Raw genomic sequence first — 25,133 nt, forward strand, 5'->3', positions numbered from 1 at the left:
ATAAAATATCAATGAAAATGTTATTCCTAATTTTACATTGCTGTAGTGACTTCATAATTCCTTTGCTCTAAATTCATTATAATGTTGTAGATAATGGTCAAATTACTTTTTATTTAGAAGTATTTTTGTACTTTTGACAATGTGAACTGACTTGAATGTAAACTATGATTCATTGTCTACTTGCCTAATGATAAAAGCTTTAATAAGCTATAATTAGAGTATGTTACAAATGTCAGATACTGGTTATTGGAAATAGATTGTGTTTGCTCAGCTCCATCAAATAAATTTTAACTCTAGGAGACCTGTACCAAGACCTTGTGGTTAATAATATCAAAATAGCCATTTTTTTTTTTGGTCCATTTTGTTTTTTTTCTGTTTATTATTATCCCATTATAACCTTTCTTTATTTATGCTTGTGTGGTCAGGAACATAACCTATAACTGCTTCTTCATTCTGATGCAATTTTACCATCTCTTCAAATCCTAAAGTGTATGTGTTGTGTGAAGTTGAAGAAAATCCCGCAGAAATAGGCTTGCCTGTTTTTTATTATCTATTGTCAGATTAGGGCTGCATGATAGCACAGTGGGTAACACTGATGCCTCACAGCACCAAGGTACATGACTTGTTCATAGTCTTTAGATTTCTTTACAGGCTGTTTTGTGATTCTGTGCATGTCCTTCCCATGGGTTTCCTACCGTCTCCTTATTTCATACCAGTATGTACCAGTCTTTTGTCCCTAGGTGTGAATGTGTGAGCAGGATGCCATTTATGCCTAGTGTTTCTGAAATAGACATCAAAACATGTATGAAATTATGTAGTAAACAAAAATGTGGGAAAAAAAACCCTCCACAGAATACGTTTTATATTTTTTATTCTTCAAAGTAGCCACCTTTTGCTTTAATGACAGCTTTGCACATTCGAGGTAATCTCTCAGTCAGCCTCATGAGGTAAGGTTTAAGAGTTCCCAGAGGTGTTGAGTGCTTGTTGGCTGCCTTTCCTTCATTCTCTGGTCCATCTTTTTCCAAACCATCTCAACTGGATTTAGATCAGGTGATTGTGGAGGTCAGGACATCTGATGAATCACTTCATCACTGTCCTTCTTGAACAAAAATAGCTCTTACATAACCTAGAATTGTGTTTGTGTTCATTGTCCTGTTGGAAACCAAATTATCGTCCAACTAAGTGCAAATGCCAGATAGGATTGCATGATGCTGCAAAATGCTGTGGTGGTCATGCTGGTTAAGTGTGCTCTCAGATTCAACTAAATTATCCATAGTGTAACCATCACACCTCTTCCTCCATATATTTTATAGTGGGAATCACACATTTAGGAGCCGTCCATTCTTACACAATCCATTCCTTGTGTTTCTTGGCCCAATATGTTTATATATACGTATATACAGTCAACCCCCAATAATTTGCAGTTTGGAACTCGCGGCTCAGAAAATTAGTTGGTTGTCATTTGGAACCTAACTAACAGCAAGTTGCAAATTATCTTAAAATTTGCGGGAATCCGCAGCGGACCGAATGTTTTGGAATGTTGGGAATAACATTTTAAACTGTTTTCGCTAACAAATTTCATAACATTAAAAAAAAAAACACTATTGTATCAAAGTGACATAATGTCTAGATAAATTCACTAAGATACCATAGGGGCTGCGGGGGTGCGTCCAACATTAGCAGATTTTCTAACATTTTAGAACGTAACCCCAGCGAGTTCTTGGGGACCACTATATATATACAGTGAGAAAAATAAGTATTTGAACACCCTGCTATTTTGCAAGTTCTCCCACTTAGGAATCATAGAGGGGTCTGAAATTGTCATCGTAGGTGCATGTCCACTGTGAGAGACATAATCTAAAAAAAAAAGATTCCAGAAATCACAATGTATGATTTTTTTTTACTATTTATTTGTATGATACAGCTGCAAATAAGTATTTGAACACCTGAGAAAGTCAATGTTAATATTTGATACAGTAGCCTTTGTTTGCAATTACAGAGGTCAAACGTTTCCTGTAGTTTTTCACCAGGTTTGCACACACTGCAGGAGGGATTTTGGCCCACTCCTCCACACAGATCTTCTCTAGATCAGTCAGGTTTCTGGCCTGACGCTGAGAAACACGGAGTTTGAGCTCTCTCCAAAGATTCTCTATTGGGTTTAGGTCTGGAGACTGGCAAGGCCACGCCAGAACCTTGATATGCTTCTTACAGAGCCACTCCTTGGTTATCCTGGCTGTGTGCTTCGGGTCATTGTCATGTTGGAAGACCCAGCCTCGACCCATCTTCAATGCTCTAACTGAGGGAAGGAGGTTGTTCCCCGAAATCTCGCAATGCATGGCCCCAGTCATCCTCTCCTTAATACAGTGCAGTCACCCGTCTCATGTGCAGAAAAACACCCCCAAAGCATGATGCTACCACCCCCATGCTTCACAGTAGGGATGGTGTTCTTGGGATGGTACTCATCATTCTTCTTCCTCCAAACACGTTTAGTGGAATTATGACCCAAAAGTTCTATTTTGGTCTCATCTGACCACATGACTTTCTCCCATGACTCCTCTGGATCATCCAAATGGTCATTGGCAAACTTAAGACGTGCCTGGACATGTTCTGGTTTAAGCAGGGGAACCTTCCGTGCCATGCATGATTTCAAACTATGACGTCTTAGTGTATTACCAACAGTAACCTTGGAAACCTATGTGTCTCACAATGGACATGCACCTACAATGACCATTTCAGACCCCTCCATGATTTCTAAGTGGGAGAACTTGCAAAATAGCAGGGTGTTCAAATACTTATTTTCCTCACTGTATGTATATGTATATATGTATAGATTGCCATGTATTGTGATCACGTCTTATTTTTACTACAGGTTAAACTTTTATTTTTGTCTCAATAAACATTTGACTGTTTTGGAGTTTGGTTTTGTGTTGGTAATTTAAGATCTCTGGACCCCTAGCTGTGGCGAATCTTTTGCTTGAATCCGTTTTGTGGTTTTGTAAGAATTTATTCAGAAGTAGAACTTATTCAGCATTGCCTTTTCACACTTATACATCTGTATAAGAGCCCCAGTGGTGTGCTATACTGATTGGGTACCCCTTCGTTCAATATGATGCCAGACTGCCTGCAGGATCCATGAGTCTCAATTTAAAATGGCACACTTTTGATCCTGTCTTATACCTCCAGACAGGAGGGGAAATTTAAAATTCACTCACATTCAAAAAGCTTTCAAATATGTTCGTGTGTGTGTGTGTGTGTGTGTGTGTGTGTGTGTGTGTGTGTGTGTGTGTGTGTGTGTGTGTGTGTGTGTGTGTGTCTCTGGTGGTTGGCTGACACATTTTCTAAAAGCCTCATAAGTTTCAGGTGGTAAGAGTGCCTATTACTGGAATTCACTTAGCAAGGACATGAAACAAGTCAATTATTAAAAAGGTGACTGAATAGATTTGTCCATTTCCCCTCCCTATGCTTTTATTTCTTTATTTTTTACCTCACTCTTAACCCAAAAATCATGCAGTCATTTATTGCTCTCTCCATGCACACAAAACATCACCATTTCAGAAAAGAGTTCTTTTAAGACTTAATAAAAATATTTTCCTTAAATGAAAATGTGTGGATCTGGTTTAATTCTGATTAATATAACATTTGTTTTAAAAGAAAAATCTTACTTGTTTGTCTTTTTTAAACTGCTAAAATTATTGATTTTTTTTTATTACCAATTCATTTGACTTCTGCTTCTCAATTGCAAACATTTGCATACAGCATAACACAGATTCAATATAAAAAGTGAGGTGTGTATTTCTGTAGGTATTGATTATTTTGCTGATATGAAGATATGTGTACAGTATGCAATGAAATTGTGTTGACATAAAATCAAAATAAATGAAATGCACTGCTAAGCTCTGAACAGAACATTAAGGATAAACTTTAGCTGATGTTTTTGTCTGTGTTTGTATGTTTGCACATTTTGCAGGATCGTGCTCCATTTCCATCCAGCCGGCACACTGCTACTACAACGCTGACGCTGGACGTTCTAGACGGAGATGACCTGGGTCCCATGTTCCTGCCCTGCGTTCTGGTCAATAACACACTAGACTGCAGCCCTGTCACATACCGTGCCGTCATTCCTGAACTCATAGACCCGGTGAGAACTCGACCCATGCAACACTGCTTCCGCTATGAGTTCAGCAGGGACATGCTTGCCTTTCCATTCAGCTGTTTAAACAGTTACTGCTACAGTATGTACCTGGAGAATCAGTCACTGATGGGGGCAGTGACTGTAAGAGAAAAAAAAACAGACCCAAACAGTAATTGTTAAGCAATGCTAAACTTTATCTCACCTGCAGACACACACCACTAATTTAGTGTACAGCTAAAGGCTATCCTGCCATCTTCCATGACAAGCTGCAATGTCTGTTTGTGTACCTGCGTTGCATTTATTCATGTGGGAGTAAAAACTGTTTTGTTAGAGTTCAGCATAAAGCTCCAGTATCCTGGGGGAGAGAATGTGAGTTATTACGTTTGGAATTTTTTTTACGTAAACAAGTCCATGAGAATGTTTTACATGTTTAATCCATTTATAAAAAAGCAGACATGCCGTAAGCATTGTATTATATTATTGAGACACAATGAATCCACCACAGACTGCATTATCTACAGTATGTCAGGTGTTTAGGTTTATCCATGCTAGTGTAACAGTTAGCAAAAGTACCATCTTCTCATCCTCTTCTGTAACTTATGTAACCTTTTCAGTAGCCAAAATGAAAAACTACTATTATTCTCATTCTGCTTGGCCAGCTTTTGCGGAGTTAAATTAATCGATATTACTACATAATATATGATATGAATGAAAATATTCATACATGGTAAAGTGAAAGTATTGCTGCAGTCATTCTATTAAACAGTTTACAACCTGCTAACATTTCTAATCAAATGATATGTTTATATCTATATAGAGTTTTATATTTTGGAATACAAGGTCCTAGCTTTTTACTTTGTTTTTATCATTAAGCCTTTTAACACGATTAAAGCAATTTCCTTATGTTATTATCACCACAAATTCTGGTAATTCTGGCTATTTTTTCTGAAGTCCTAGCTGTAAAGTTGAGAGACAAAAACACAGCCAAGGATTTTTACATTGTTCTCTTGAAATTTTTATATATAGCTTATATTTTGTTATAACACTAATGACCAGACAACACACAATAACTGTTTTCTGGATGTTCATTGTATGGCTGAAAGTATGAGGGCACCTGAGGCACGGCCATTAACGAGTTGAGGTCAGATTTAGGCTAATAAAGCTTAATGTAGGTCAGTTTGTGCACAGGAACATTGTTGTGCTGGAATGGATTTAGGACATTTAGTTCCATTAAAGAGAAATTTCAATTCTACAGTATACATAGACCTAGCCTATATATGGATGATGGTTAGATGTCCACTTTCTTTTAGACATACCATGGATTTCACACATAATGGTCTAGGCAGTGTAAAGTGCAAACTGCTTTTTAGTGAAATATCAGGAGAATGTACAACAAGATTTCTGCAAACTATGAAACCAGATAAAGCATCTTTATGACATTTTATCAGTATCTTTATTAGAGACTATAAGGACAAGCAGCCTGAGGGCATGAACTAGAGTCATTAAGAATTGCTGTGAAGTGAATACATTGAAATGTATTGAGTATGAAGCAGACGAGAGCACTTCAGTTTAGCCAGCACTAAGGCACTTGCACTTAGTGCAACCTTTATGCTCTGATGCTCTAAATTAAAGATAAATATTAAACTTAACATAACATCTTAAACATAAAAGTCAGCAGGAAAAAAATCATTGCTAGTAGCACACAACAGCAACTAGGTTATATACAGAAATTAATAAAATAGTCCATATTCCTGATGCTGTTTAAAGCTGTTAGTTATTCATCAGTGTTGGTATTAGCAAGAGTTTTTTTGCAAAAAAAAAAAAAAAAAAAAATATATATATATATATATATATATATATATATATATATATATATATATATATATCCCAAACCAACCCCACATAAACTAAAGGTATTATAAATTTTAATGTGATATGTGCTGATCACATTTATTTGACATGTTGGAACTCTTTGAACAATGGTTAGAACGCATTGGACAAAAGCAAAGCATTCCAGATGGCAGGTTAAAAATGAAGAGTAGACACAGGGGGAAAGAGAAAGAATGGAAGTGTAGGATGCTGCTGCATAAATCAGACCTTACTTTTGTTTAATTGTGTAGTGGATGGAGTCCACAGGACTTACTGCTTGATACAATAAAGAAAAACGATTTGTGTAAGAGTGTACCTGAAGTTCACCTTATACTCAAGCTTCTAAATTGCGTTGTCGTGCACATCCACCACTCCAGTGTGAGTTAGTGTTTATTAGATAAACAACCAGCCTGGATGAATGCCAAGGCAATAAGTGTGTAATGTTTATCCATTTGCTACTGTGGTTTTGTGGGTTTTTTGTGGGTTTTTGTGTGTGTGTGTTTGTGTGTGTGTGTGTATAGTGAACACAAAATTTTACAAGAGCATAATGTAGAGGGAAGTGCACTGAACAGAGCAAGCATCAAAACATGAAAACACACACAACTCCTTCAGTGGCCATCAGTGAGCTTGATGGTGGTGCTTTAGGACAGGAGCTGGAGTAGATAGAGTGCGACTTCTTCCAGCTGAAAACAGAGGGACACACAGTGAAAACTGTTAATCCTTGTGTGCATCATAGTTTGTGGAAAACTGATGCAGATGGCTAAGCATGAAAATGATATGTTTATAAAGCAGTCTGTCCTCTCAACCCTGCTGTTTGCTGCACTATGCATGTTTTAGTGCAGCTACGTCCCTCTACAGTACCCTCTAGTTTTCGTTTTTTGTTAATCAGTTGCTGCGTGCACATGTGAGTGTGTGTTGCTTTTTAATAACCTCAGTAATAAGATTTCAAATTTGTTTAATGAATTTGTAGGGAAGGATCTTACCTGTGTATCTGTGAGTTCAGATTCAAATGAAGACTATGTAGAAAGAGAATGAGGAGTTTTTGTGCAGCGTTAGTGAGGTTCCATAATTTTTGGGAAAAGCAAACACAGTGAAATTAACTAACCTCTCCGGAGTGTTAACTAAATTGGAGAGTGTGCAGTTCCATTACGCTATTTGTATTTTTCCCCGTTTCATGTTGTTTGTTAGTTTTTTTTTTATTTATTTATTTATTTTTATAGTTTTTCTTTTTGTATTGGCTGTCCCTTTAAGTAGCAGTAGTTATATGTTAGAAATAGAGAGCAGAGAACCACACATTATGAGGTAGAGTGTTATATTAAGTTATCTCTTAGGGAGATTTGTGTGTTCTTAAATGTCTTAGGTAGGAACAAGTTACAATTAAATAATCCTTTATCATCTTTAGGTTTTTTTTTTTTGCTGTTTTTGATAAATCTTTCTTTCGTATAAAAGCCTTCTACAGAGTGTATGTTTCTTATCAGCAATGCAGCCATTTGTTTGCATGTGAGTGTGAGGGAGGTAAAGTTTTTTTTTTTTTTTTTTTTTTTTTATGGTATGTTTTTATATTTATGTCAAATGTCCCAATAGGGATAGAAATACCACAGTTCTGACCTTGCGATATCTTTGAATGCTCCAAATGAGAGCTGCAGGAAAAGGAAACAGATAGTTATGTGTAGGCATAGCATTTATTAGTAAAACAAAAGTAAAACAAATATCAATCCAGAAAACATGGAGTGATTTGATATTTCCTTAATGTTTAAGTTACTGTATGTATGTATGTATGTATGACCCTGATTAATGTAATCTTAGGTGAATTTCATGGTCACCTCTTTATCCATCCTTTTTTAGAGTAAACTGAATCCCCTAAACGTGTCACCACCTATCCGAGCAGTGGATCAGGACAGGAATATTCAGCCTCCATCAGACCGACCCGGCATTCTCTACTTTATACTGGTTGGTAGGTATCCAAGGCATTATAAATCTTCACTCTTAACAGAAATATTGCTTTTTCTTCTAGAGATGTTCTATGAAAGGTAATTTGTATTTCTCACTTGTGCCCACTTTCCTGTCACCTTCAGGACAGCCAGCGGTCTACCCAGAGTTCTTTTCTTTGAACAAGACCACAGCCGAGCTCCGCCTTCTAAAGCCAGTTAGGAGAGACCTCTACCAAAGTTTCAATCTTATCATCAAGGTCATTCCTGCTTTTATCTTGTGTATTCTCTTGTCATGTTAATAAAAATGTCATTATTTTATAAATATCATAATTTTTGTTAACGTTTAACTGCATTGTTCTAATGATTCTAAATGGAGTAAGATCTAGTACAAATTGTACCTGAACTATGTGCAAATTATACATGTACATTTACATGACAGTAGCATTGACACATGTATTTTTATACTCTATTTAAGCACTTTAGATTACTATGAAGTTTAAATCAAATTGCATTAACACTTACACTTGACCAATCATACTCAATCCAAGGATAATTACAGGAGATTACATCAATTACAGCACTTGTAGAGGATTTGCATTTTCTGAGCGAATTCTCATTATGCATGATTAGGATCAATTAGTCAGGCAATAAATATAAAGTAAATAGAGCATGATGCATTCAATAGGAGAACTCGTAAACTGCTCTTGGTCTAGCAGCATATTTGTTTGTATATATTTTTTTTATCGCATATTTTTTGATTTCTACTAATCTTGTTTTTTTTCCTGCATATCAGAAATCTTGGTCTTCACCTCAGGACTTTCTCATGTATACAGCTAACATTATTTCGAGCACAAAGGTTCATACATTTAGCATAAGTGTCCATGGTTTGGCATCTGGGGGCATATGCGTGGCTGTATTCCCATCAGCTTAAATCAATATTAGCACATTTTTATATGATATACAGTGAGTTTGAAGTAGTTAGGAGGGCAAAGAGTACCGGCAACGAAATTCAATAGCAAAGAAACACACAAATGCACAACAGCAGCTGTAGGCATGACAAAATTCAGATGGCGAGAGGGAAAAAGGTCGAAGGAAGCTTAAATCATATTGCTGTACGAGAAGCAGCCGATGAATTATTTAGAAATGTTAAATTATTATGTTTGCCCTGTAAAGTGCTACTTCCATGTTTGTCTAGCTATGCTATGTATTCGCTACTTTAGAAAATCTGAAACAGCATGTCAAATGCATTTCGAATTCCAGCAATAAGACAAAAAAGAGCATTTCTGTAAAGAATGTTTAGATATGCTGCTGAGATAAATATTGATTTGGCTTTTTTGGGTACAAAACCAAATATGATTACTGAACTCAGAATCCTGCTCAAGCATTTATATTAAAAATTATTGGATACGAGATAAATATTAATGCTCTCATTCACTTCCCGTGAATCTGACAGGATTCTGCGTACAGTACATGCCATCAAATACTCTTTAACCAGCTAATTAGTGTTGGCTTACGTATCAGGATTTCCTTGTGGGTTAACTGAGGTTGCTAGAAAACTCTCAGAACACCTTGGTACAGATTGTACATCTGTGGAAACATGGTTTCCATTTTTATTCAGGAAGAGTTTTTTTTTTTATAGGACATTGTTTTCAAGGTGATCAGTAAAATGAACTTTGTATTAATTTGTAGTAATGGTTCCCTATAATTGGACAAGTTTTTAATTAATTTATCACACACTGTTAGCAGACATGTGCTGTCTTTACAGAAGTCACATGTTTAATCCTTATTGCTACTGTTAGCTTTATGGCAATAATAAGTTCACTAGACATGATATTTCAGAAACCCATTTAAAATACGATCATAAAACCAGGCTTAGTTTGCGATGTTCAAGGCATGTGTGTATATAATCTTAATAAATAAATCGTAGACAAACTCACCCTCACAGCTCAGGGACACCTAATTTCTGCATTAAATGAAACATTTATCTATAACAGCAAATCAAAGGAGCTAATTGTTGATTTATTTTTTTATAAATGCACATTCTTTGCAATGTGAGCTGTTAGGTTATGTTTGTGACTTAATCCCTATGCAGCTCTCCGTGGTGCTGAATCTTGGTCTCCCACTGAGCTGTGCATAAGCTGCCAGTTTCACACGGAAATGTCCACCTTCCTGGGTATCATCGCCACAGCATATTTACCCCTGCTGCGTTTGTTTGCTTGGATTGTTTATTTTCTTATATGTATATGTGTGTGCGAGCAGGCCGAGCAGGATAACGGCCACCCTTTGCCTGCGTTCGCCAACTTGCAGATTGAGGTGTTAGACGAAAACAACCAGGCACCGTACTTCCAGCAGCCATCCTACCAAGGCTTCATCAGTGAGTCGGCCCCTGTGGGTGGCACCGTGGCAGGCAGAGCCAACCTCACAGCACCGCTGGCCATCATTGCCCTTGATAATGACATAGAGGAGGTACACACAAATAATAACCCCTGGCAGAATCATCCTTTGTTAAAGTTTTATTGTGGAATTATGTGTTATTTGGTTTACTTTAGCCACAGTTAAACAATGTCATTATGTTTAAATTTGTGTGTTTCAGCTTCCGCCAGGGGCTATACCAGTAGGTGATCATGTTGTGTGCTGTGATTTAAAAAAACTTAACTCTTACTCTTCTCGGTTTGCTTGTTTTTTCTATATTTGGTTAAGGTGTGATGTTCGTTTTTACTATGTTGGTATAATTAATCTTATCTGAAGTGTTTTATGCTAGTAAATAAGATTTCGACTTTTCTTTTTTGCTTCTTAAAAAAGGAATTTATTGATCCTGCAAAATGTCTGCACAATTTGCTAAGTGAAAAGTCATGCAGAATATGTAGGGTAGGGATGCTGCTTTACAGCTTTTGGGACCTAAAGTCAGGTCACTCCCCAGTCTGAAATCTCTTTGTATGTTTTTTCCCATGTTTGTGCTGACGTCTTCCAAGTTCTCTGATTTACTCCTTACCTCTTAAATACATTTAGGTGAATTGGTAATGCTGAATTGCTCCTAGGTGTGTGTGTGTGTGTGTGTGTGTGTGTGTGTGTGTGTGTGTGTGTGTGTGTGTGTGTGTGTGTGTGTGTGTGTGTGTGTGTGTGTGTGTGTGTGTGTGTGTATTCATTTATTTAAAGTATACATGAATGAAAAAATGTCTGTGGTAAAAAAAAGAAATAAATAAAAATGCAATGCAATCAGCACGGATTCCTCAGCAGTGTTTAAATAATAGCATACTGATGTCTGTGCATCAATAATGCAAAGCTAAACACATTTGAGTGCTACTCAACCAGAAACATTCTGTACTTTTTTTTTATATTTATAAATTAAATGTTGATACCACTATATTGATTAAATTTAAATCTGCTTGTATAAAACATTTTTTAAAACATTCTGATGTTGCCTCCATCTAACATGTTATTACCTTATCATTTAAGGCTACATGTACTTATAAGAGATACTTCTAGAAGTTGCGTAATAAGCATTGGCAGTCATTAAGAAATAGACTACTGTGCTTAACTATAGACCAAAAAAAAAAAAAAGCAATTACAAATCAGACTTGTAACATATTGATTGCTGAAAGCCAAATTAACTTTCATTAGTTCAGCTCACTTACTCAATTGACCCTCAGACACAGGGTCCCTCTGGTCCTGGTCATCCCTTCCAATTAATTTTTGGCAGATGGGAAAAAGTTTTCAAGGCTTTAGGGTTGATGAGGGCCTGCAAGTCTTTTTAGAAGGTGATGCACAGCTTAGCCGCAGTCTCATTTCCAGACCCATGGAGTAAGTGGCATTTTGAATTACCAATTGGGAAAGGCGGACATTCAATTATGGTTGATGTGTTAGGAAATATGCTGTTCTAACACCACCAAATTCCTCCACGTCCTGGTTGATGTGCACCTGCACCAGTCAATTCTGTGTCTCTTCCCTTTATTGTCAGTGTGCTGCAGTTCTTCTGATGCAGCTGTGGTATGGAAATAGCCACGCTCCTGTACACCCACATACTCTGTCATCTTTTGCATTGAGTGAACCTAATGTAAAGTGTAAAATGTAATGTAAGTGTAAAACTTATTCGAATGCACACATTAGCAGTGTTGATAGACTCTATATATCAGCTGTGGCAGCAAAAAACCCGAATTTCTGTGTTATGGAATTCTGCGGTGTATATTTACAGTTTGGATTATATTTAAGTTTTATTGCATTATATTTCACTTACACGTGCTTAAGTAATTTATATAGAATAATCATTATAACCAACCGATGAACCGGTTAGATTTTGGAAATAATCCAAACAGAATTAATGTCACAGCAAGATCAAATGTAAACAGCTTCCTTGATTGCTAAATATTCTTAGGATATTCCAGGATAAGGAAAAAGGTAACAAGCAAAATAAACCTGTTGGTAGTTAATATGCCGTTGGTGTCAAATTTGACTTGTTTTTAGTATTTAAATGCTTCGATGTAGACTAAATATTCATTTAAATAACACTTTATTTTAAAGTGACACATGAAGAGATTAACTATTAAGAATCCAAAAACAGCAGCTTGGTGATCAAGGGGTTTGAACTCACAGCTACAAAGTCAGATTTGCTAAGTTATCTTTCATAGTGTGCTTTTCATTATTAGAAAATATTCAAGAATTCAAAATAATGAATTCATTTGTTTCCTTTTCAGTAAACAATTTATGCAGGCATTTTTGTAAAAAGAAAAATACATAAAGCTCCTGTTTAATGAAAACCCAGTTACATAAATATAATCATTGAGCGTATGCTTGATGTTTCCATGGGAGGAGACCAAAGCAGCATAATGTTAACTTTTTAAAAATAATGGCTAGAAACAGGTGTTTATTGTGCTTATCACCATGGACAGGGACTGAGATTATGAGTAAAATCTGTTTGTCGTAACGCATCTGTGTGTTTTAAGTGCTATAAACTCAGAAATGGAATAGTAATGGTCTTTTATTGCCTGCAAAATTTCACAGACGTTGAAGAACAATGAGATATAATCATTTATCTGAAAGACCCCTCCAGCTTAGAAGAAGTGCTAAATGTTTCCCTCAGTGGGAACACAGTATCCTCTGAAACACTGGCATGTTCACTTTAAACTGTGCCATTTATCTAAAACACTGAGCATGTAACAGCTCTGTCTCTTCTCTCTCTCTCTCCCCCTCTATTTTTTCTTTTTTTTTCTTTTTTTGCCAGTATTTCTTTTCTCTTTTTACTTACACATTCATCTAAGGGAGATTGATGAGCTCATCTGATTGAATACATTTGCAAGCTAATGCAGATATTAATAAAGGAAACGGAAAGATACACTTTAACTATAGTTTAACAGGATTTTGATTTAATTGCAGTATCCTGCTTGAGTGTGAGGGATTTGGATGTAAAATTTTTATTGTTTTTAAATGTACTTTTTTGTATATTTATTTACAGAGTAAAGACCCACAGGTGAAGATCACACTGAGTGACTACAACACCGTTTTCTCCATCACCTCTACAGGAATCACACGTTACCTCTTGCTGCTCAGACCTGTGGACAGAGAGATACAGACGAACTACACCTTCACAGTATGAACGATACCACCCAAACACATGCGCGCACACACACACACACACACACACACACACACACACACGTGCACATTAGTAGAATCAGAAACTTTTAATGAGGATGGGAATCATGTGACCTTCAGTGATGCTGAGCTTAAGTGAAGGCAATAACAGCTGTTTTTCGCGGTTAGGCTCCGGTTTATTAGGATTTGTTGCAGCTTTGAAAACATCAATATCACAGCATTTAAGCCACAAATCAGCATGACATCCCATGGCCGAAGGAACAAAATGAACAATCTGAGAATAAATCAAATGGTAAGAATGAATGGTGCTTGTTTTGTGCTGCTTGGCTGCTTAAGCCGCCTCTCTGCTGATCTTATATGCCGAGCAGGGCTTTTCTTTTAAGCTGCTCCACTCTCCATGGTGTTCTCCCTCTAGCAAAAATGATTAATCGAACTTAAATGGCTAGTCAGATCAGAGGAGGTGTGACATTGCTTGGATCTTTCTGCTGTCTGAAACAAAGAGGGCAGTCGCTGTCCTTGTCATAATGATCGTGTTTGTTTAGACACCAGTCTCGCACAGACACCTTTCATGCTTGATGGTGGGGGATTGGATTCAAATCAGGCACAGTAATTTCTTTGATGGTCTTAATAATAGGCCGCTTATCAACAAGGGACAAGATTCTTGTTGGTTGCAGTTAAATGTATGAAAGAGAGATTTTGCATGAGATTAGCTGATTGTGTTTCTGAGTGAGACAAACAATTACACTTAATTATGGTGGCCGGAGATGTTGAGCTCACAATCAAACTGTTTTCCATTTTAATGCCAGTGTTAAATCTAGTTTAGGTGAATTTGCTTCTTTGTTTACTTTTTTTTATTTATTTGCTGTTTAGATTATTTAGACCATTTTCTGCTGTTTGATTCCGGTTTTAATATCTTTGTTTCTGTTAGATTGCTAGCACAATCAGAGACATTATTAAAAAAGTGTGAAAAGAAAACAAATGTAAAACTAAAATCCAATAAGAATGAGAATATAACTGTGTGTAGTCTAACCTTAATATTCAACTCATATATGTACTATTCAGAGAGTGACAAAGACTAAGATGAAACGTCGTCTTATGCTTTTTTGTTAATCCGCTGTGCTGAGAGGATGTAGAGAAGAAAATGTCCTTTTTTTGCATGTTATATTCTTTACCAGTCTCTTTTCTTTGCTGCACATAGACCGAGAGATGTACAGCAGAGTATTTTAGTTTGATTTGATTGGCCGCCCACAGATCTGAAGGCAATCACATCCTCATTCTGTCATTCCCTAGTCGTTTTACAGTTGCTCCTTTTCACACTTTTGAATACTGTCCCTGATTGTACCGATTAAATGAGAGTGACTATCAAGCTCATACTCTTGGAAATCTCATGCAGGTTTAATTCAGCAAGTTCAAAGCAAAAGTCTAACCTTCAAAGCTATAGAGCAGACGTACGCCTCAAACACACAGCAGTAGTCCATTGTGAAACAAGGCTGCTCCTATACAGCTCCTTTCAGCCACATTAGTTCTCTAAATCTGCAGCTACGACCTGTATAAAAGAATCATGTCAATGGATGAAACTATAGTCTAGAGTTTAAACAAAAATGTTATATTTTGTTCTTAGAGAAAAAATTTCTCCAGGTTACGTATGTAAGCATTGTTCCTCGAGGGAACAAAACACTGCGTTAAAAAAACTTTGGGACTGCCGAATGCCTATTGTCCACGCTCTGAATCACCATGGGCGTAAATTTCATTTAACATTGGGGGGACAATAAATATACAATTTCTCTTGAGCAATTTTTGAAGGGGACACAAATAATAGTCAAATTGTACTTAGAAGACACAGTGTCCCTACAGTGAAAAACTTTGCTTTTATCATTATTATTGTAGCATGGAGACTGCATCATTATGGTTTTTCTCAGGTTCAATGACAAAGCAAAACAAGGAATTAAAAAAAAAAAGGTTTACATTTTTTATAAAAAATTCATTAAGACACTTAAGAACAGAATAAAAATTGATTATACAAAAAAATACAGTGGGGTCAGTTCGGACATAGCACAGTGCTCATTTAGTAAATGCACAGCTAAACAATATGCTAATTGTATCCGTTAATGTTAAGTTATCATTATGCCAAGTCGTCCCAAATAAAACAATACATGGGAAACGGTTTTGGCGTGTTATTTGCAGTGCACTATGCAACAAGCTATTGTAAACAAGCTAACGTTAACTAGATAAGTCATATTTTAATCGCTAATAGAGCAGATTTATGGAAAATTACATCTGTAATCAGCATTTTTGCTGCAACTAATTTATGAATAAGTCTGCATCTACTACATTAAAGAGAATCGCTTTATTTAAAGTGAATAAATTACCCTACTTAATGGACTTCAACATTAATTGAGCCACAGCCACACACCTGACTCGTGTGTGCAGAGTAGGTGAGATGAACTGGGAAAGCAGGCAGTGGGTCAAACCACTGTGAGGAAGGGGAGGGGGGAACCCAACTGTTTCTAAATGCATTTTTTCCGTTTGCTTGTTTTTTTTTAATTACACAATTATTTAGGTATACATACATATATTTTTCACAATAGAGAGTGCAATGTTTTTTTAACAATTTTTTTGGGGGGGACAATCTTTGGATGGGGGGGGGGTGTCGGGGGGGGGGGGGGGGGGGTGTTATGTCCCCTCCGTCCCCCCCCGGGATTTACGCCCATGTGAATCACGTGTATAATCAGACCAATGGAAAGTGCTACGTCACTGACATCATGACCAGAAGGCTTATAAAAGCACATCGAGTAAAACCAGTGCTAGCTTCTGAAGAGGGAAGGAATCGCTGCAGGGATTCAGGCAGTGTCGCATAGAGAAGCAGTGTCTCGTTCCCTTTGGTGACCATGGTTACATATGTAACCTGGAGACGTTTCCCTTCAGGAACTCAAGCTGCATCAGAATTGCTTTGGGAACGAGAGTCCAATCAATCCAGACTGACCAATCCCAAGGGCAAAGGACAGAGGGGCCAGTAGTGGCACTGAGGTCAAGGCTATAGAACCAGACAAAGGTCAGCGGGGTGGACCAGCCCGCCGTGTTGCAAATGTCCTGGAGGGAAACTCAAGAGGACAAGGCCTTAGAGGCAGCCACACTTCAAGTGGAGTGTGCTCTAACCCCAAAAGGAACGGGTAGACCAGAGGTCTCGTAAGAGGAAGAAATAGCATCCACAATTAATCTGCTGAGTGAACAGCTGCTCTGACTTCCTCCACAGCTCTGTTTTGTGGACTTATATGTCCTGTGCTCGCACTGGACACAGTCGGTTAAGCTTCTTCTGGTCTGGGGCCTAAAAGGGAGGAGGAGAGAATGTCTGGAGCATAACAAGTTTTGGGACGACCGAGGGGTACCTTAGAAACATACCCTAATTGAGGGTAGAGGAAGTCACTGGCCAAGCCTGTAGTAAATTCCAGGAATGTAGGGGCCACAAAGAGGGCCTGAAGAGCCCCTATTCTCTTGAGAGATGAATGGTCAAGAGGAAACACAGTCTTAACTGTGAGTAACCTTAAAGGCACCTCAGTCAGAGGCTCAAAGGAAGGCCACGGAAAAAGCGTGTCACCAACGGGTTCTTACCCAGTGACTGCCCTGTGAAGGGGGCATGACAGGCCGCAATGGCGGACACGTAAACCTTCAGGGTGGAAGGAATTCCTGCACTTGGCAGTTAACTGGATCTAAGTGGTGGTGTTTACACCATGCAGTGAACAGGCGCCACCTTGTGACATGCAAAGTCCTCATAGAGGGAGCTCTGGATTTAAGAATGGTGTCTACCAACTCGGTGGAGAGGCCGGCAGCAAGGAGCTGCCCTCAGAAGCGACTGCCTCCACAGCTCTTGGCGGGGGTGTATTATTGTACCCCCTGCCTGAGACAGAAGATCCCTCTTGAGAGGACTCTCCCTGGGAGAGTGTTTGAAAAGGGCTAACAGGTTTGCAAATCATGGCCTGCCTGGCAAATGTGGGGCCACCAGGAGGAGACAAACTCCGTCCCAGAGAACTCTTTTCAGAACTCCTGGTAGCATCATGACATGGCATCCAGCCCCAGGGGTGGAAAGGTCCACTTGAGCTTTGTGAAATTGTTCCCTGATTTGCTCCACCACATTGGGGTGAGGTCATCATTCCCCAAGCCTTGGCCCTTGCCTCGAGAGGGCATCTGCTCCCTTGTTTAAACTTGCTTTTAAAGAAAGCAGTTTCCTTGGGCCCACAGGAGGATCTGACATGCTAGCTTGTAAAGGAGGCGAGATCGCAGACCCATCTGGTGGTTGATATAGGAAATTACCAATGTGTTGTCCATTCAGACCAACACATGGTGGCCTCTGAGGTCTGGAAGAAAATGCCTCAGATCTTGAAGCACAGCCAGCATCTCCAGGCAATTTATGTGCCACGTCCGATAGGGTCTCCCCCAAAGACCTTGAGTGGATCGGCCACTCATGACCGCTCCCCACCCCATGAGGGATGTGTCTGTTGTAAGCGTTTTGCAACACCCAGGAACTCCCAGCACAGGGCCCTGAGTCAAGAACCCAGGATCTCTCCACACATCGAAGGCATGTAGGGCTCACAACGTGATTTTGATTGTATAAGGTGGATTGCCCCTACAAAAAAAAAAAAAACCTGGGTCTTGAGCCACCAATGTAGGGGTCTTACGTGCGGGAGGCCAAGTAAAACCACATTGAACGTTGCTGCCATCAGACCCAGCAGTCTCTCAAACTGCTTCCCAGTAAGTGACTGGCCTTCCCTCACTCTCTTGATGGCCATGAGGATGGACTTGACACGAGCAGGGGACAAATGTGATAGTAAAAAAAAGTAAGTGGTTCTCCGTGACTGAGAAAGAACACTCTTTTTGGTGTTCAGCCTTAACCCGAGTTCTTTCATGTAGGCAAGAATGACATCTCGAAGCAGGACAGCGAGTTGCTCTGACTGAGCCAATATCAACCAATCGCCGACATAATTTATAATGCGGACACCCCAAAGCCAAAGCCTCAGGTGGGCCAGTGCTGCATCCATTATTGATAAGCTTCGGCCCTGAAAGCAAACCTCAGGAACTTACTGTGAGCCGAAAGGATGGATACATGAAAGTATGCATTCTTTAGTTCTTTGGTCACAAACCAGTCTTCAGAGTCTCAAAAAGCGAGCGGTTCAGCTGAAGCAAGTCCAGTATAGGACGCAACCCACCATCCTCTTTGGGAACTATGAAGTACCAGGTGTAGAACCCGGACTCTGTCTGATGGAGGGACCACCTCGATGGCCACCTTCCTCAAGAGAGTGTCCACTTCCTGTTCCATGACCAGAGCCAGCTTGGAGGACACCCCGGTAAACCAAGGCGGCGAGACCCGAATTGAATCATATAGCCTCTGTCTACAGTGCATAGGACCCACTGAGACACATCTGGCTGCTAGATAGTCTCTTGAGAGGCTGCGAACTCCCCACATCTGCTACGGTGCTGGGCGGAGATCAAGGAGGGTGTTCGCTGGAGCTTGCCATGCCCTGAAGAACTGAGAGTGGCAGGGTTAATTAACCAGCTTCCTGAAGGCACTAGGGGAGGGCAGGCACCATATAGTGAGGTGCACCACGCCTTTTTCCTGAAGCACTTTAATGAAAGATGACGGTCATCAGTCATCTCCTGGTGCTTTGGCCTTGAGTGTCGCACCGGATCTCTTTTTCCGGTGGTGGGTTGTGGTGGGGGCTGTGCCTACTGGGCAGGGATGATGTGGCGATGTGGGAGGAATCGCTAAAATGCCTCAAACTGCTTCTTGGCCTCCTGAAACTTGTCAACGACTGCATTAACAGCATCGCCAAACATGCCAGTCAGCAACAGCACGGTGTCCAGGAGCACAACAAGCTAAATGTGTCTCTCAGTGGAAACAAGGGTGGCCATGGACTACTTGGACTTGCTGACCACCTGAGACTACATGTAGGCCTGTAGTACAGCCATGGTGTGCAGACAGCCTGCGGCTTGACCCGCTGAGGCATTGGACTTGCCCCCCATCGGTAAAATGGTTCTCAGGGGCTTTGTGGGCAGTGCTGGGGCTTTGAGATACGTGGGGAAATCTTCGATCCTGGGCATTGCCCCATAACCACTCTTAGTTCAACTATATTTGAATATAGTGACACCCTAGGACTAAAGAGAAGAATAAGGCCTAGCCCACTACCTGGACACCTCGGTGCAAGCTCTGGTACGGATGCAATGGCACGGGTTGCAGGAAGCGCTCGTCAAGCTTACTAGGCAGACGAGCCTTCTGCTGATCGTCCAGCCAATCGATCTCGAGCTTGGCAATGGCATGGGTCACTACCTTTAGGAGCTCCTCGAAAAGGACTACCTGAGAGGTAGTCTCAGTGGGCTTGCAGACCTCTATCCCCCACTCTCTTCAGTGGAAAAGAGGCGGAGCTCAGCGCTCTCCTAGCAAAGGGAAGAAAGCACCGAAAGGCGTGCTTCCGAATCTTGTGATTGATTACTGGACCCGGCAGGTGAGGAAGGCGAGAAGGATTAGCCTGTTTCCAACCCCTCTGCGAGGTCCACATGTGAGCCCCAGGTCCTTGGAGGCCTCTTTGCCTCTGTTAAAATGGGGCCAGAACCACGAGGAGCGGGAGCACCTTCCTCAAAAAGTGCTCTCCAGGAGCAAAGCGTTTGCATTGTCATACACGCGAAATCTGCACAGTTGGCTCCCTCGAGAACCGACCTATTATGCACCTATTATCATCTTGGTCGCTTTTATCCTGAAAGAAAGAAAAACTTTCCTACCTTACCGAACAAGGCGCTTCCTGAACAGCGGAAGCTAGTGTTAGTTGTCAGTGCCATGCCAGCGCGACCGATATCCCATTGTTCTGAGGTTTTTCAATGGAAAACGTATAACGAATGTATTTGCTGAATGTGTGCACACAAACAACATGCATATAAAATGCATTACTTACACTTTTATTTTAATAACGAGTCACAAACGCATCCACAGCTGCAAATCCCGGTTTATTTGGAACAATAAGGCTCCACTGAACAACATGCCATAAAGCATTTTTGCTCCAACCAAACAATAATGTTGTAATTTAGATAATTATTCTTTTGTTTCACAGAACTTCGGATGTGTTTTGTCTGTATATGTTTCGGAATAACTTTTGCTGTGTTACAAAACAAATAAGACCATGCACAGTAAAAGAGGCAGAATCTCAGGTTTGAGTCTACGATCCATAGGCAGGTGTCCAGGTGACGTTTATTATGCACCACCTATCATTTCAAACCTTTTATTTCCAGCCAGAAGTCAAGTCAAGTCAAGTTTATTTCTATAGCGCTTTTCACAATAGACTTTGTCTCAAAGCAGCTTTACAGAATTTAACAGTTAGTGTGCATTTATCCATGATGAGCAAGCCATGGCGACTGTGGCAAGGAAAAACTACCTTAGATGTTATGAGGAAGAAACCTTCAGAAGCAACCAGACTCAAAAGGGGAACCCATCCTTATTTGGGTGACATCAAGAGTGTGATTATAAATCTTTAAACAATACAGAACACTGAAGAGTGAGAACTAACATGAGCACTGGAATGTAAGATTATGAGTAATGATCTTTCTACAGTCATTTGTGGTTAACAGTCATTTGTGGTTAGTAGCAATTATGGAAACAAAATGATTGATGGAATATGTAGCCACTGAGTTCAGGATTTTAACAATATATGGGAGGATTTAATTTCCGACATGGATGAGTCTTAGTTTTATTACCCTTTACAAACTCTTATTGGTCAAACAGCACACATGCACAGTGACACCAGGAAGTGATGCGGCTCTCAGTTCTGCCGAAACAGCTGTTTTTAGCTTGTGCTAACTGGTCTTTGTTTACAAAAAATATAAAAATGGACAGTCACAGTCACAGTTGTTTTATCAGAGATTTGCACAAAGCAGCAATGTGAAAAATATTCTTTGGGCGAAGTAACAACAGAGACTTGGAGCTCTGCATGAAGATGAAAAAATCTGAGCCTATTTTACATCTGTAAGTTACAATATATCTCCCTTTACAGTTTTATACGATGATATAGGTTTTATTGCCTGTTTGTTTTTATAAGAAAAATTATTGAAGTGTGTGTGTGTGTGTGTAGTTGGGATTGGAATGGATTGGACATCAATATGAATGGCCATGACTGTAAAACAATAGCTTGTCTGGCTACCTGGCTGATAATATGATTGCCAACTCAATATCAATAGCCAAGCATGTATAACAAAAGCCTTTAATGGTCAGCCATTCATTTATATGCAGACTGTATGAATAGAGTATGAATGGCCACCTGAGTTTAGCAGGTGGCTCTCAAACAGGGGGAGGGAGAAAAGGATCAGACATTGTCTCAGATAAATGTTTGTAGGCATCTAGTTTGTTATGAAAATCTTCATAAAATTTTAAATATAAACTCATGAGACATGTGGCTTTTAACCCAGTACTTTTCTGGATTGCTCCAGGACTGATTTAATGTATTTATATTGGAATAAAAATCATGTTTAATCCAGGAAATGTATATCCCTAGAACTTCATCATCTATAACTTAATATCTTTTTGAGCAATATCAACTTTAATGATTGACAGTAAAGCTGTCTTATTCTTAAAGATATTTAAATTGTGTATGTAGCCCACTTTTATCAGGAACCGTTAACATTTAAATTTAGGTAGGGCGTTTATAGCTGTGAGTCCCAAAATCTGTGGCAACGGCTAAAAGGTTAAGCTTCCCGGTCACAAAGTCACTGCCGCGCTTTCCATTGCAATGATTATATATGTGTTTCAGAGCGTAAACAAAGCGGAGGCATTCCCAAAGTGTTTTTGATGCAGTTCAAAATTAATTCCATCACATATGTTCATATACAAATACACAAATCACATATGTAGATAAACCTATCCATTGTTATTCAATTCATTGTATGTAGCGCTTTTAACATACACAAGCAAGCCTGAACTGACTGCAAGCAAAAGGAGGCAAACTGATACTCGAAAAGGAAACTTTTCTTTTGGCCTATACGTATACAGTTGTAAAAGGTGAACGATACTAAGTTAGGGTTGAGTGTTGAACATGTTGTGAATAAGATCAAGGTCAGAAGGTACTCCAGCATGCACACTAGATTTAGCTATGATCATAACACTCTCATGCCCTTGGTGCATTCATGCAGGAAAACCGGTTTATTTGAAGGCGAAACAGATTTAGTTCAGAACTGCCTCCTGTTCCCGTGAACAGGCACATTTATGCATGCAAAGCTCTGCCTGTTCTCAGGTTCATACAGTTGTGAATTATGTATAATATTCTTATAAGCAACACTGGTGGTTGAATGGCTTTTGATAGAGATGCAATGTAATAAAGACTTGAACATAACATTGTGGCCAAATATATCTATATATAGTGGCTTAATAGTAATATTTAGCAATAATTTATACTATATGGACAAAATTATAAGGTCAGCTGACTTTTCCAGCTCTATGTGGTTCCTCCCCAAATTGTTACCACAAAGTTGGAAATACACAATTGTATAGGATGTCTTTGGATGAGGTACCTTGAAATTTTCCTTTTACTTGAACTTGGAGACTCAAACCTGTTCCAGCATGACAGTGCCCCTTTGCACAAATCTAGGTCCATTAAAATGAGATTTACATGGGTTGGAGTGGTAAATCTTGAGTGGACTAAATAAAGCTCTGACCTTATGCCTATGAAACACCTTTTGGATGATTTAGAACGCTCACTGCACTCCAGGCTTTCTCACCCTCACATCATTGCCTGACTTTACTAACGCCCTTGTAGCTGAATGAGTACAAATCTCCACAAGCACATTTCAAAATCCAGTGGAACACCTTTACTGAAGAATGGAGGTTACTATAACAGCAAATAGACATTACATGTGGAATGGGATGTTCAAAAAGCACACGAATCTTGTAGTCAGGAGTGTACTTTATTTCTAAACACAGCATGCAATCATGTATCATGTTTATTTTTCCTCCGGTTATTAAAAATTATTAATACAATAATAAATACAATATTACAATATAAAACCTTGTGTTTAAAACATTAGTCTTAAAGCTTAAATCTTTATATTAGTTTTAAAGCTCCTCAGGAATTGTTACTGAGTGATAATCAAATAAAATGTGGGATTGTGTAGTATATATTCCTATTTTTATGTAATGTTTATTAGACAGCATTGTTCATGAGTCATATTCATCAAGCATTTGTTCACAGCTTGCGAAGTAGTATCCCTTCTGGAACATTTCCTGCTGCTCCCACAGATGGTGGCCTCTGACGGTGTACAGCAGAGCGCGCCTGTAATGGTGAACATCCTGGTTATTGATGCTAATGACAACACACCCACATTCTCTCAGGTCTCCTACAACATAGAGGTGTTCACTAACATGCAGCCTGGAGAGACTGTAATACAGGTGAGCAGTACCTTTGAAGACAAACTTTTATGAAACATTAAAAAATGTTTAAACTGTTCTTTAAATAGTTTGTATTATGTCAAGCATAAACGCTGAATCGGTGAGAAATAAACCTCTTTTAAAATAAGATTTGCACATTTATTTCCAGTCAGGAACTTAATAGCTGGTACACAAATAACTACCTGTCTGATGTTTCAGGATGTTTCATCATTCCTATTGTAAATGATTCAGAGGCTGTTCAGCTGAAGAGTGAAGTGCTGTTTCAGCTGCATCCTTGACACATCAGTTAACTTGCGGAGGGGGATGATTGTAAGCCACATGAGTGAAGCTTCGTCAGCTTGATCAAAGACCAAGCTGTCACTCCAGCCTTATTTCTTTGTCTTTTGAAGTTCCCCCCATATATCAAAAGATGTATATAGGGTTCCCACTTTTTTTAGGCAAATAAAATAAATGCTGTTTAGGTTGATGAATACAGAAGTGTAAGACAGGACAGGACAGAACAGGACAGGATTTATTTATTTATTTGTGTCACATTGTACAATAAATACTGTCCATATTTAAATAGGATTAGAAAGATTTGACCTAATTATTGTATGAGGAAGTCAGGTTAGTCAAAGTAGTATGTAAGGGTGGTGCAGGACATGTATGAGGACAGTGTGACAGCAGTGAAGTGTGCATTAGGAACGACAGACTGGTTTAAGGTGGAGGTTGAATTAAATCAAGGATCGGCTATAAGCCCTTTTCTGTTTGCGGTGGTGATGAAGACAGGTTGACGGACGAGGTCAGACAGGAGTCTCCATGGACTATGATGTTCACAGATGATATTGTGTTTTGTGGTGAAAGTAGGGAGCAGGTTGAGAAGAGCCTGGAGAGGTGGAGGTATGCGCTGGAGAGAAGGGAAATACAAGTCAGTAGGAGTAAGATAGAGTACAAGTGTGTAAATGAGAGGGAAGGCAGTGGAGTGGTGTGGTTGCAGGGAGAAGAGGTGGAGGAGTTTAGGTACCTGGGGTCGACAGTGCAAGGTAATGGAGAGTATGTTAAAGAAGTGAGATAAAGAGTGCAGGCAGGTTGGAGTGGGTGGAGAAGGGTGGCAGGAGTGATTTGTGATAGTAGGGTATCTGCAAGAGTGAAAGTTTATAGGACTGTGGTGAGACCTGCTATGTTGTATGGTTTAGGAGACAGTGGCATTGACTAAAAG

The 25,133-nt window shown here is 39.3% G+C and overlaps 1 protein-coding gene across 1 annotated transcript in view; it reads left to right on the forward strand.

Annotated features, from left to right (window-relative positions):
* LOC310725062 (protocadherin-15-like) overlaps window positions 1–25,133 on the forward strand; it is a 210,646-nt gene that overhangs the window by 92,655 nt on the left and 92,858 nt on the right. The window contains exons 9-14 of the mRNA XM_083539669.1: window positions 3,968–4,138; window positions 7,847–7,955; window positions 8,077–8,189; window positions 10,192–10,398; window positions 13,382–13,516; window positions 23,786–23,935. Coding sequence (XP_083395795.1) covers window positions 3,968–4,138; window positions 7,847–7,955; window positions 8,077–8,189; window positions 10,192–10,398; window positions 13,382–13,516; window positions 23,786–23,935 — 885 coding nt within the window. The remainder of the gene's footprint in view (window positions 1–3,967; window positions 4,139–7,846; window positions 7,956–8,076; window positions 8,190–10,191; window positions 10,399–13,381; window positions 13,517–23,785; window positions 23,936–25,133) is intronic.

Source organism: Silurus aristotelis (genome assembly GCF_946808225.1).
Source record: "Silurus aristotelis genome assembly, chromosome: 4".
Classification (NCBI taxonomy): domain Eukaryota; kingdom Metazoa; phylum Chordata; class Actinopteri; order Siluriformes; family Siluridae; genus Silurus; species Silurus aristotelis.